This window comes from Achroia grisella, unplaced genomic scaffold (assembly GCF_030625045.1).
Source record: "Achroia grisella isolate CSIRO2021 unplaced genomic scaffold, CSIRO_AGI_Agris_v1 utg794, whole genome shotgun sequence".
NCBI lineage: Eukaryota > Metazoa > Arthropoda > Insecta > Lepidoptera > Pyralidae > Achroia > Achroia grisella.
Genome location: NW_026713026.1, coordinates 3,267,326 through 3,282,745, shown reverse-complemented (window position 1 = coordinate 3,282,745; position 15,420 = coordinate 3,267,326). Strand labels below are relative to the sequence as shown.

General features: G+C 31.7%; 1 protein-coding gene across 1 annotated transcript in view; it reads right to left on the bottom strand.

Annotated features, from left to right (window-relative positions):
- Positions 1-5,922: 5,922 nt before the first annotated feature.
- Positions 5,923-15,420, bottom strand: part of LOC131851600 (protein spire-like) — a 154,253-nt gene continuing 144,755 nt past the window's right edge. The window contains exons 5-9 of the mRNA XM_059202114.1: positions 10,431-10,634; positions 8,033-8,205; positions 7,734-7,797; positions 7,025-7,139; positions 5,923-6,355 (exon numbers count right to left, since the gene is read on the bottom strand). Of these exons, the coding sequence (XP_059058097.1) occupies positions 6,285-6,355; positions 7,025-7,139; positions 7,734-7,797; positions 8,033-8,205; positions 10,431-10,634 (627 nt within the window). The 3' untranslated portion in view covers positions 5,923-6,284. The remainder of the gene's footprint in view (positions 6,356-7,024; positions 7,140-7,733; positions 7,798-8,032; positions 8,206-10,430; positions 10,635-15,420) is intronic.

The window sequence follows — 15,420 nt, the reverse complement described above, 5'->3', positions numbered from 1 at the left end:
AAAGTTTAAAATATCTATTAAAGTTTATAAATAATCCTTTAGAATACTGCGAAATTCCAAAGAGTTTTCACTGCACAATTTTTCCTTCCGTACGTAGTGATGTCTATCATCGACATATAATACGAAATCTCATTAGCGAAGTAGTAACCATCGATAAGGGCTGTGAAGCCAGACACAAATCACACACATTCCATAATCAAATTAACAGTCACATTCCTCATTATTTAATCGAATTTTTCTCCAATAAATACAACACTGGCTATATTATTTTAATTCAAAATGAACTCTTTGAAAATAAGAATAAGTTATTATTTCAATTGTAACCGCCCGATACGCAGTACCACTCGACAGTGCTAACAAACGTCGACTGGTGCGAACGTAAGACGTCTTGCTTTAGAGCAAGTGTCTCTCAAACTTTACAATCACATTTTAGGCGAATAATATTATTTCATTACATAATAATAATGTATAATATTAACATTATTATATCTTCATATATTCTATTCTTCTTCAGACATAAATAAAGATGTTAGAAAGATAAACATTTATAATAGTACTTAGACAATACGTATTTTCCCCAGTATGCCTCAAAATATTTACTTAAATCTAATATAATATGATTTAATTATATTCTAACACTCTAAAGATTAGATATTATATCATGTCATAAAATTATAGAGCAAATCAACACATTTATAATAAAGGCAATTCTAGACTAGCAAGCCCCTCTATTTCCTATTAATCTCATTACAGTTTTCTTTAGTATTCTACAAACTTACTTAGAGTATTCTACGTCGTTTTTGTAATCTAAATCTAAGTATTTGAGCCACTTTTGATATTGTTAGTCAGTTAGTAAACTATTGTTAGTCTAAATTAACCAAAATGTAATAATTACTTTATTGTTGCAATGTCGTTATAAGAATTCTTTTAAAAACTCTTTAATATTTTAGTAACGTTTATAAACGTAAAACTATTATATATATATATAAGCAGTTAAACTTGTTGAACCTCAGTTCCATAGACCTGTTTTATGCAACGCGTTTGTTCTTTTTTCTCCGCTCTCGATCCATTGTAGTCCACAAAACCGCATTTTTTTCGTTCCATATTTTTTATAACACAACACGCTCCGAGTAAATTTGATTTCAAGCCTTTTCAAATTTGAACCCTAGGTCGCGATGACAAAAAAATATAATGTTGAGAAACGCTGCCTGCTGTGATTGCGAAGTGTCATCAATACTGTTATTAAGTAGGCCATTTTAATTATATTTACTTTGGAAAATAATATCATTAAATAATGTATTCTCTGCATATGCATATGTGCAGGATGCGTATCCAATTATCAAAATACAGATTAGGTGGCAAAATACATATAAGGTTTTTATTTATTGTACAAGCATGAAATTAGGTTTAATGAAATAAATACTATAATTATATGGGCGCAGATGACAATGCCTTTCTTTTTCATTGTAGGCAGAGAAGACCATTTAGTTATTGCGATTCAATACTTGAAGTATTTTTTTCAATCACTTGGTTTATTCATTGTACCAATTGTTTTGAATAATTTGTATATTAAATGCCATATGCTGGAGATTGATATATTTTAACTTATTATTTAAACAGATATTATGTGCGCACAACAAATACGACAATATAAACAAAACTATTGCAGAGAAACAAGTCTAAAAATATTGAAAAAAGAGACCATGTAAGGGTTTATGGTAAATAAGTCAAATAGGAGGTTAGTTAGAACAAAATATTACGATATTAATCCCTTTCTACAGAATATGAGATTATAAATTAAACTCTATTTTTATCTGGCTTAGGATAAAAAATACAGTATCCTTCGTGAAGTGAGTTGAAAAGCTACGTAACATAAAAAAATTCGACTCTAAATACATAGCACTAAAGTTATTTCTGCATTTATAATGATTACAAACAGGAACCTATTTCCGACCTTCCTCACAGGCTTGTGATGTAATATTTACGTAACCCAATCCGCTCGATAGCGTCCCTAGTTGTCCAGGGTTGCCAACATTAAAACGTTTAGTCTCGTAGGTAGGTACGAATGTATAAAGAAACTGATAAAATATATATATATAATTACATTAATTATTAATACAATTTAGTTCTCTAATATCGTAAGTGTATCTTCGTATTAATACCGTCAAAATGTCGTAGAAACTTTTGCGAGACACAAAAATTTCTCGTACCGAAAGCCAAAAATCTCGTAATTGTACGAGATTTCTCTTACGGTTGGCATCCCTGCTGCTGACCCAGACCGAATTTATCTCGGCACACGAGTCGAGCGGGCGCCAGCCGTGGCCTATAGAAGTCTGTGGATGACCTATATTTCCAATAGTAGAGTTTTATTGGCCTACTAAAAATAGCATAACATGACGGAAAAATAGAGGTGTAATAACGTCAAACGTTTGTTTATTCGCAAGTCTGTCTGTAACATCGTAGCTCATAAACAAATGGATCGATTATGATGCTGTATTTTTTACAGCTGACAAACTAAACTATTGGACGTTTTCTTATTCAGGGTACATATATAATATTGTATTTAAGGGGCTGTTCTTGTCATCGGGTCAACCGAAACGTAAATTATTATATCTATTCGCCACGGGACTGTCCACATGGACTGCAGCCTGTGTTACCTACTCGCTAATATTCTGGCTTATCTATAGGTGAACTAATTTTAAAATCGATCAAGAATATTTAAATTTATTCCTCATAAAGGAAAAATATCCAAGATATAAAATCTTCTCTTCTTTATATACTACTATCTACTCACCCCGGCTTCGCACGGGTGTACCAGTATTATATATATATATAAACCTTCCTCTAGAATCACTCTATCCATTAAAAAAAATCGCTTCAAAATCCGTTGCGTAGTTTTAAAGATTTAAGCATACATAGGGACGGACAGATAGCTACAACGACTTTGTTATGTTATGATAATATAAATAATATACAGATTAAAAATTTCATTCATTTGCTTATTTACTTTATTACACAAAATTATTATAAAACAATTAGAAATAGGTGAGTTAAGCTAAGTTAGGTAGTCTAGTCTGCATGACTTTGAGTAAAGACTAATTTGAACTTTTGGCGAATATTACCATTTCTCTCACGTATAATATAACTACAGCGCCGTTTTCAACCAGTCAACTGACTTACATTTTTTACTGCAAAAGCATTGTTTGCATACATAATGTGGGGCATTATACTTTTTACCATAAAGAAAATATACAAAACCTAACTGTATTATTCAGCAAAAGTAGATAAAATGTACACAAATTCTCTTAAATTATCACAATAATACTTTTCTTCAATGGAAGAATAGCTAAAAAAACGACGAAACTCAATAGGTAAATAGGTTTGTTATATTCAAAACCTTAAATGTATTTTAATGAATAAATAAATAAATATGCATATGGTATATTTAGGTATATATTTTATTCATATTTATCTATAACTTTATATACATTGTATGTATTTGTATATATATATGTTTGTACATGTACTTACTTTTAGTAAATATATATTATTTATGACATAGGTATTATTTTTCTTATTGAGTTACATTTGCACCGCCTACAGTTTCTCTGCACAACCTGTGGTTGACTGGTAGAAAATGCCGTAAGGCGTTAAGTCCGCCACATGTACTTTTACCTTGGTATTTTGTGCATTGAAGTTATATAAATAAATATATATATATATATATATATATATATATATATATATATATGTCACTGCTCTACATAATTTGTCTGCGTCTATTTATTAATTCGTTTTCGTATGTTGTTCTAATTTAGTAATTAGACCTACGTACCCTAATAGAGGTAATACTATAATATATTAAGTAATAAGATCTTTTTCTGAATCGTATATTTAATTTTGCAGTAAGACTGTACGAGTATAGCTATAATACAAAATTATGAAAATTCAAAAAGTTCCCAACGATACTTCGTATGCTTAGGTTGGGGAAAAAATTACTACCAAGTCATAATGTTAATGTTTTACTATCTATAAACATATTACAGCTTATAATGAGAACGGTTCCATTAGAAAGTGCTGTGAGTAATATGAATTAACCCCTAGGGGTTATTAAATTCCCTACTGATATTAGAAATACAAAAGTGTCCGTCTATCTGCCTGTTTGTCAATTTTTTATATTGCGCGACTAAACGGCTGAAAATCATGTTTAGAGAGATTGCAACAAAAACGATTCACTGATTAGTGTTATAGGTAAGAGACAACTGTATCTATAAATAATAATGTAATATTGTAAAGGCAAAAAAATATATTAATTTGAGTTTAATGACATTGACTTAATTACACAATATTTTATCTCATTCTCATTTAAGGATGAGAATGAGATAAAATATTGTGGATTAAACAAAAAAAATTATAGCCAAATTTAAGACATTATCTTAAAGAAGGATGTAAAAAAATAAATTAGTTAACATACCACGTTCTTACTAACTAACCCCTGATATGCGAATTTGTACATAAGAGCTTGTTTACAATTACATTTTTATGCTCCAACTTTCTAACCTCCAAAAAGATTTGTAACGAAAGAAATTCAACCTCGTAAATTTTCACCATTAAATCCACTATCGCGGTCTATGGTTCACCACCCTCATTTAAACATGGAAGGTCAAGGTGAGTGAGAATTATGACCAACATATAAAATTTATGCGAGTCAACTTATATTTCTGGAAGTTCTTCAATCATCTAAACATAGACAATAACCCGAAAAAACTCAAAATCGGCGGTGAGTATATAGACGTTAGCCCTCTTGCTAAATTTAAATTTATTATGGATTAAAATGGAATGGTGCACGTACTATTTCATTTTAATCCACAATAAAAAATAGACAAGATTATTAGTTCAGGTCAAATTCAGCAGGAATTTAACATGATGGTTTCCTTGAAAACCACATGGAGTCAACCTGACATAAGGGTAACCTAAACATAACCATAACTTGACGTAAGAAGGCGGTCATATACCCGTATTATCAACAATCTCCTTCCCTTGATTGATATACCTATATCGAAAGTGTTGCGTTTACCACGATGTCGACATTTCATTTCCACAAGCATAATCCTCAAGTAGATATATGATTTTAATGCAATTTTCTATTTCAGTGACTCTATAATAGTGAATTATTATTTTAACCGCACCATTGCACACGTGAGGACATGCCCACGTGTCATAATAACATGCTTTCATTGTACTGGTTTCTTACAAAACTAGATTGAGGAGCATTTGACAATCGTAACGTCATATAATTATGCTATACCTATAAGATGTGGTATATGTAGGCTTATTTGCCCAGAAGTCAATGATTCCTTCTGAAACAATTACTGATCAGAAGTAGATTTTACAGATACTCGTCTGCGTGGATACCTCAATAAAAACTGCTTCAACAGCTAGCAAGTGAAATTACAGGGTATACCATAGCACGTATAGTCCGGATAATTCCTTCTGGATCGTCTGATAAACTGTAATTCTGGTTTATTAGATTTAGACTTTACATCTGCGTGGATACCTCAATCTAAGCTACTTCAGTAGCTTGCAAGTGAAATTACAGTGTACACCCTCGCACAATTGTCAGGATATCTAGAATGTCAATATGTACTTCATATGATAATGTGATGTCCATATATGTGTATCAGCGACAGCTACCTGTTACAATCAATTGGATAGATAAGTTTTATTCCATTTCAGTTACAATTTAAAAACAACAACGTGTGAATAATTTATTTCTTGCGTATATAGGCTTCGAAGACCGTTTACAATAAGGCGGACTTACCCAATATACCTAAACCACTAAAAACGCTCATACTTATAAATAGAAATGTTTGTGAAATGCGATTATAGAAAACGCGACCATGAGAAGGAATTTGGACGCCAGAAATTATAACGTTTTGATTTTATATCTTGAATAGTGTTTAGGTGTACATTAAGTAATTAATTCCAAATAGTCATATTATAAAACTAAATCAAATTACTTCCTGTACCTTTAACGTATATACGTAACACAACACGAACGTAAGTTGTGCGTAGATTCAAGTAAACACGTATTTACTTAAACATTGCTATTTTTAATTATCAGGCGTCGTAACAAAAAATCCTATGGAAGTCAAACATTAGGTTTATTATTAATACAAAACGTAAACGTCAAAATGTACACAATACACGTAGAAAAGAATTATAAATTAACCCAAAAAATTGTACTACACATTACAAATTATGTATATACTTGAAAAATTTTATTAAAATATCATTGTCAATTTTGGTTTCATTGTTTCGGAAGGAGTAGGGGATACGGGAACGGATTTGGAATCTGTAACAATTGTGTATAAATTGTACTTATTAGGTAAATAACTCTTTTCTGGTATAGAAATCAAAACTTTGCAACGTCTTCCATGGACATCCATAAATTCACGCGTTAAGTCAGACACGCATAAAGGTACAGTCACGGTCGACAAGGAATTGTATAACGAAGGATTTATTATGTAAAACAAAAAATTCTAAGACTCTCTTCGAATCATTCCTTTCTTAGATTATGTGAAGTCACATTTCAATTTTAATAATAAAACATAAAATTTAAAGTAGGTATTATAATTTGATTAAATATGGCTGTTGGAGAGGTAGGAGGGAGCGAGAGAGGAGGTTAACGTTACTTAGGGACCATAATCATACCATATCACATATCACCGTACCATCATCATAATCATATCATAGTATAGGAAAATTATTAAAAAGGAAAGGTCTTTGACATTCAATTTTCTCTGCCTACACCATAAAAACTACAATAAATATTTATAAATCTCTGATATTCTACAATTAGTTTACTATTTTCAAGTTTCAATAGTATGTAAAGTCTAGTTCAGTTACGATTCTAAGAAAACCCTATTCTTTATATGAAATATAGCTAACGTTAGGGCGTGAATAATTATAATGATACCCATAATGTTAAAAATATTTTTAATATATAAATAAAAGTACTTACATAATTTCCTAGAGTAAGGTGTAGGCCTCAACTGCCTGCCGACTTGTATTGAAGCCAGGAGTTGTTCTCTAGGGGTCACCTCTCGGCGTGGTGGTGCCAGTTTGCGTTCTGATGCCTATATGACAGAAACTTACATAAATATATATATAAATGTCAAGGAAGGAAACACAAAAATCAGGAAATAAAGATCACGACATGCCCTATACTAAGTTCTGTAACATATTACATATTTATTAGAGTTACCGTTTTCCATCTAGTGGCCAGTAGCTAGCTTATTATACCACTTAAAACTAAAACAAAACAAAACTAAAATACCACAATTATACAAAAATAAATAACAAATACCATTCTGTTGCTTTAAATAGTAAGTAATATTAAGGGATTGTGACATATATTGAAAGTATGCATTCCGATTGTGGTGTCTGATAAATAATCTCGAAATATTTTTTTATTTTTCATAGTCCTATGTATTTGTCGCCGATAAGTTTTATATATAGTTATACTTAATATAAAGTGATATTATATTTCTATCTATGTTACAAATTTTTACGCTGCGTCCCAAATCAGGTAGGCAGAAAGAATTAAGAATGATTCATAAGCGCTACTGTTGCTTCAGTCTATCCAAAACTCGTATAAGGCATGCTGGCGAGGTATGGAGATTCTTGCCTCCTCCATCAAAGGATATAAGGTTTAACGTTGTTATATTTACCTTTTTAAGTGGAGGTCTACTTCTAATAAATTCGAGAATCATTGCGTGGGCGTCTTTCTTCACACTGCGAAAAAAGAAAATATTTTCTGTATAGCTAACTTAGTAACAAATTTGCTGACTATGATAAATAGAAACGTAGTGCCTCGGTTTTAAAGATTTCCCGTCACATACATAGATAAAAATCTAAACAAATATCATGGTCTTTTACAAATACTGTATATTGACATTGAAATGTATGTATTTTGTCATTACCATACATCTATTGATATACAAAATAACATTATGAAATCTTTACTTACCTCTGAGGTATTGCCCCATCTACTTTCCTAAGGGTGTATCTTCTTGATCTAATATCGTCCATTAAAATTTCATACGGAGTCAATTCATATTCGATAGGTGTCCTAGAGTAGTTAACTTTTTTCAATTTGACTCCCATTCTCAATTCTCCAATTACTTGCATCCAAAACCGCGCCTGTAAAAATACAATAGCTAAGTTACATCGACGAAAGTTTGCTATACCATAAATGGCAGGCGATAAGCCAACAATTGATGTTGATTTTATTTTACGAAACAAAATGTAGATGCATAACGTGCATAAAATAAAACAATGACATTTCTTAAACTAGGCGTATTTATAATAAAACATTCAACAAACACTGATAAAATAACAACCACGAAAATCAATCTCTTTTTTAATAGACGGTCTTTAGCGATCAAGCGATATCTACATGTCATCATAAATATTATGCATGTAAATGTAAAAGCATGCTTAAAAAAAGATATATTATATATATGTTTCTACGATCCACAGATATATATACCCTAATGAATAAAAAATATTTTTTTTTTACTAAAGATCAGATAAAAAAAAATGCTAAACAGGCATTCAGGTATATAAAACTTTTTCAATATCTACGTACTTGCAGAGCTCTCCAGATCCTTCGGTTCGACTGGACACGATTGAAAAAGTTACATTGTAATAAATTCTCAAAATTCCATGTACATATTTGCTGTCTAATTTTAGTTTAGTTTAGTTAAACGAATTTATATTCTTTGTAACAATCTAAAGAAAATGGCGAATCACAAAATAATTTATAATACAATCTATTCAATGGATTTTATCTCTAAACAAATGGATCAAACAAATATATTTTTAAACAGGTTTTGATGGCATGGTAAGTGTTGTGTTCTTTACAAATGCCTCAGACTAGCTCATCCTGTTAATAGTCATGACGGTATATTTTTTATTGTATATAATAGAAATAGATACTCTAATATAAACTCGCTGTATGAATAGTGTCATTTCGTACTGTCATATATAAATAATAATAATAGAAGTTTGTGTTCTGGATATTAGATAATTAATATAAATACTTCGATACATTTTTTTTATAAATATATAAACAATATACATAGAAAACACCCAGACGAATACAAATGATCATATTCATGAATACAAATATTTGTACCGTGCGAGGAGTCGAACCCGCGACCATTGAAAGTAAAACTATGTGCTAAACCACTAGACCACTGAGGTGACATTATTTCACGATGAACATTTCTTGAATCGAACCCTCTATGCTGAATGGCCATTCTAATTACTAGATCAGGTAGGTCGTATAGTTCATCAACTTTACTCGCGATGTAAATTTTGGTAATATTTCTTATCCTATACTAACAGGGCTATCGCATGGCACCGAGACCCTCAACACTATAGTAATAATATATATATATAGGTATAATATTACATATATCGTATTTGTGCGATTAATTCAATTCGCAATTCAGTCACCTAGCATTAATAATACATACACTATTGGGTAACATAGCGATCTGCATGCGTAAAGTATCCAATGCAGATAATGCAGGTACTTCTAGTGAACAGTGCAGCGCACTGTGCATAAACTAGTATTACTGCATATCTGTCGACCCACTGGTTCATGTATTGATGTGAATTTGGTTACGGCTAAAGTGACAGGATTTGACACCAATTTATAACTATACAAGTTGTAGTGTAAGCAGGTCCGGAATGGTTTAGAATTGCTAAAGGCCGATATAGGTGGAAATCCGGAGACTATTGCTGTATTTTGAAAAACCGATGATCAGTAATAAATGTAATTCCTGCATAGAATTCTTCCGTAATTATAGTAAACAGCAATACAGATCTATATTTATTTATAATAACTATACAGTTGCTATAAAATGTGTATTTATCAAATTTTTGTATAATATACTAGTGACCGAAATTCGCAAATTAGATCAAAATTTCTCAAAAAAGAACAAAAACTTCATTAAGATTTTTTACAAAAAATATATACATCTATCCTCATTAAATAATAACTATTTGTTAATTTTATTACATTTATGTATTTTGTTAGGACTTATGTATTATGTATGTCCATACTAATATTATAAATTAGAAGGCGTATCTGTCTGTCTTTTAAGTTTCATGACAAAACAGTTGTATGGATATTACTTAAATTTCTTAGATACATATAAGAATAGATAAAGATAGAATAGATGAAGATAGATAATATTACGAGGGCAAGCATTAGTTTTATTTAAATAAACATACAAAGTCATTGGTACCAATTATTATTATATAACTTCTTCAGGGACACTCTCTACTCTTAGACTACAGACTAATATGTATTTAACATTGAATTATTATTTTAAAGTATATGTAAGTATACATACCCAATCAGAAAACTGTAAAGTGTCCAAATGTGTGGCGGAATCTTCGGCAGCACCGAGGTCTCTCGCGCCCCCAACCCTGACCCTGGCGAGGAAGGAAGCCAGCTCCAGAGCCTCGGCTACGAGGGCCCGGCAGACCGCTCGGTAGTGGGCAGCGGCAGCATCCCGTACGCATCTCCCGCTGCCACCGCAATGCCAAACGCAGCGCTGTGAAGAAAGACAACCGGACCCTTATCAACCAACTGCATGTCATATTATTTTGTAGTATGTGTGCTGAAAGTGCATGCATATATATATATACATATATATAATAATTTATCTATCTACCTATGACTCTAACCCACACAAAACTACTATGAAAAATTTCTACAATAACTAATTAAACTCGATGAAATTCTATCCATAGAGCGAAATAGTATCAACGTTTCACACTAGTCACTTTTTCTTTTAACAAGTTTGTTATAGAATTACATGTATTTCAAAACCCGATTATTACCGAATAAAGAACCTATTTTAGCTCATTCGTATGAACAAACCAAGATTATAATTTTTCCCCTACCTACCAGTTCACTATATAGATCCAAATGAGAAGAACTAGCAAGAAACTCAATTGAATTACTTTTTATTTAAAAAGCCAATTTATTTACAATGTATATTTACAAGGTGTCCAATACGAATAATCTTTTAATTAAAACATACGCGTTAACATCTTAATTAAAGCAATAAAACAAGCATACTATAGTATCAGTTTTATCAATTCCTGCCTCATGAATAAATCGAAAACCGTATCGAATTCGCAATGAAAAAAATTGCACAAATTAACAATTTCGTGTCTGTGATTTCTTCATATGTTTAATGGTATTATTTACCAATTGCTCCGGATATGAATCAACAAGTCAAGGTACGTACCGGGGGCAATAAGACTGAGATTTCGTAAGCACCTTTTGTGAGATTAACTCCCATACAACTTAATAATGATTAGCTGACTGTTACCACCCACATAGGTCATTATAATACTGGACATAACAATTTAATTTTTGTACTTGCGACCCGCCCCGTCTTCGCACGGGTATTATAATCAACTTATACAAATACTTAATTAATTATAAAAACCTTAGTCACTCTTAATCACTCTGTTGATGGAAGAAAATCTTAAGTTATTACCAAATACCAGCCATATTTATAACATTAACACTAAATTTAAAGACAAACTAAACCAAAAAGGGGATCTTTTTGGTTTAGAAAAAAATCAATGTGCCATTTATGGGACTGAGTATAAAATTTTATTATAAGATACCAAAGGATGTACTGGTATTACCTTTGAAAAAAAAGAATATGAATAAATATTTTTTTTGATCTGATGTACAAACACATACTTGCCGTAATCGGATGAAAATTGGGGAAATCTCATGATAAATCTCTCACATGCAACTCATACTCTTAGTCTTCAGAAATTTATGAGATTAACCCGTACATACAGGAAGGCATGCATGCATAATGATATTAAAACACAAGAACGATATAAACAACCAAAGCGGTACTGTACCTTTTCTTTCATCTATTTTATAGCACCCACAATTGTAATCCATAAATCTTAAATAATACAGTGAATTACGGCTTAGCGAATATGAATTATCGATAGGCAAGGTCAGATACATATTTAACTGTAAACAGAGTTGCCGACGCGTTTGCTGTCAATAGCTGCCTTTACAGGTACAGGTCTTTCACGCGCGAATAAGTTATCTCGCAGGAGAGAATGTTAACGAAGAGAATGAGAAAAACCGCGCGCCTCCAGCTCGTGTATTCTGGCATTCTTCAATCGTGGGTGCCTTAGTACATTTTCTTAATAATTAATTGTCATTGCGAAATGACTGACATCTGACTATGAAATAAAAATATAATTAAAAAACATATAACGCCGACCGGATAATCGATAAGGAAGAAACAGATGATGACGATGGACTATTTCTAAAATTAAACGTGTTCCTGAAAAATTAATCTATGAAATAAAATATAAAAATTTAAAAGAGACAAACACACGCGAAATAATATAGAAATAAAGCTAGAAAATAGTTGAATATAATCACGGAAGTGCGCCTTTGCTTTTTTGTGCAAAATCGCAATAGCGCGAAAGAATGTATCGTGTAAAGGCGACTTATCTCTGATATAGTTGGTCGTTATCGGAAATCAATAGTAATTTATAGTGCTAGAAATAAGTGTAGAGCAATTTGACAAGTCTTAATTGTAGTTTATTTGCACGTGAAAACGTCTGTTCACTTGACGCTCGGAGTGAGTTATTTGCAAGCTTATAATTTTCGTTGACGCAGCGAAGTTGTTGATTATGTATTTTGTGTCATTACGGGAGATCCTGAGTTTTATGTATGATGATTGAATGGTACCATTCGCCTGTTAACTGTATAAACTAGGGAGGTGCCAGTGGAAACTAATATAACGAAAATGAAGTGACATCAAAGTCCAGATTGATACTTATGCCGAGATGCCAGTGGTCATCTACCACTGGCATCCCTGTAGCGTAATCATAATCAGATGGGGATGATATTAGATCAAAGTGCAAATCGATACATGATACTCGACGTTACGTAATTAACAGTAAATACAATAAATGAAGAATGTTAATAGGTATGCCAAATCGGTTGAAAGTTTTATATAATAAAGTTTGTATGTATATAAATATATTAGTTTTGGTTTTAGTCAAAAATACCTATTAGTTTTGATTTTATGATTGATTTTGTTGCCTCCGAAATGCGAGGAATAAAAAAGTAAGTTAACTTTTCGTGCTATTTAGAAAATTATTTATCTGTTTTAAAGTGTTTTGTTAAAAAAAATACCCAACTGATATCGTATTGCAAGTATTGCAACTCAAATAGGCAGAGAAGTACTAAACCTTTTAAATCTTACGTTATAGAGAACAAATGTGTGTTAGAGTTTTATATCTATAGGTACGTATGTACCTACATATGTGAATATAGGTACCTCTTTTAGTAAATTTAACTAAACCCATATATTGATTTATTGCAAATGTAGTGGGTTGAACAGATATACTAAACCTTTTTTAATTTTCATTTGTCTTATTAATAGGCCGTTTTATTTATTTTTATTTGTAACTTATTCCAAGTCGGCAAGAGACGGCTTTGGTGATGATGCTATCGGTTACATACAAGTAAAAAGAGCAGTACATTTAAAACCACGAAGTTTTAAATGTAACTTGCGATGTGCCGCCAACAGAGGCTGTAAACGTACTATATCATTTTTAATGTGGCTACATCATCGAAGATAGGACGCAAAGACTATTATCAAATATGTTGGATTTATTTGTGGTTATAATAAAAATAACTATTACTTTGGTGGTGTACGTTTCGGCACAACACATGATTTCCTAGTATTTGGTTTGGTTATATTTGTAGGTATTTATAATTTCTAATGAAACGTAAGACGACTCCGTGCTGAGAGCGCGAGTGGACAGAGCGAGTCTTGTACTATGACGTCACACCGTCACACGAGTCCGCATCGCACGTTTACTTCTATAAATCAGAAACTAATTGACGTATTGAAATAATTCTTTCACTTAAATTTTTATTTTTGACAGAGAATATGGAGAGCTAATATTCAAAATTAGTTAACATTCTTCATTGTATATGATATATATATGTACTGGTTCAGCCATTAATGCCTTTGCCCCTGTCAAAGCCACTGATTGGATTAGTTTAATTAACCAGTTTTGAAGAAGCAAAATGGAAGTCTGAAAATGGTGTTCGTTCACCTACTATAGACATCAGGACTACTAACAATTGTGATAACTGATTGTCAGCCTTATTAATCAGGCAGTTTAGCAGACAGTCTAACTTTCGATAGTCATAGGCGGGATTCTTCGTACGGTACAAACACCACGTCATCAGTATGATTGTTTGTGTTGGTCTGAGTGTTTTCTATATACATATAACCTATATATGTAGGTATTATGTACGTATATTTAAAACATAATGTTTGTATTTATATCAGTCATTGTAGTATCACAATTTTTGTTTAGCTTGGGACTAGATGGAGTTGTGTGAATTGTTCTAAGATATTATTATAACTAACCTCACTGTATAAAATAAAGATACAGGAGATAACAAAATAAAGTTAGAAAAAAGTATTTCTTTCTGTCCCACAGAAAACAGTTCCGTGATGATCAAACAAATTCAATATTCACTAGTAACATTGAAATTGTCAACACTGGAGGATGTGAGTCCACAAAGATAGTAAAGCCACCCATTTTATTATTGATGAGTCGGCGACGATCCACTGACCTACTTCATTCTACTCACAAAGACGTCACTTGGAGAAACGCTGAGGAAATTGCTCTGAAACATTTTCTTTCGCATTGTCCACTTCAAACGTATAAGTATTTTCGGAGAAAAACGTTTCAAGATACTGTATATGGGCTTTATCTAAATTAAACATTTTGTAATGTATGTAGTGATTAATAAAAATTAAATAATGGAAGTTATTGTAATAGCAAGGAAGAAAAAATTTAAGATATATCAAAAGATGTCACATGTTAGATGTATTTCATTTTGAGCGTAAAATTTAATTAAAATATATGAACTTCATTTGACGATTATATATAATAATATGTTAGGAGTGCAGATAGGTTTCTGTAATAACTAAGTGCCTGTGTAAACGTGTTAAAGTTTCAATGCTTTTACAATCATTGAAGAAAGTTTATTAATTAAAACTTCTTAATACCGAAACACAATATAATTTGCTAAAGTGTAAGCCTGTTCTACAAATTTAAGCACTCTGAAAGCGTATAAATACTTGTGATATTACAGCGTGCCCCGTTAGTATCACGTCGATAACAATTTCATTTTATTTACAGGCAATTCACATAATGGTTGGGCATTCGCCAGTTTTGTTACATCTCAAGGAAGAGAAGGTCTCAAGATGTCGGCAAACACATAAATGGGAACCGACGCATTGTGTCATTTAA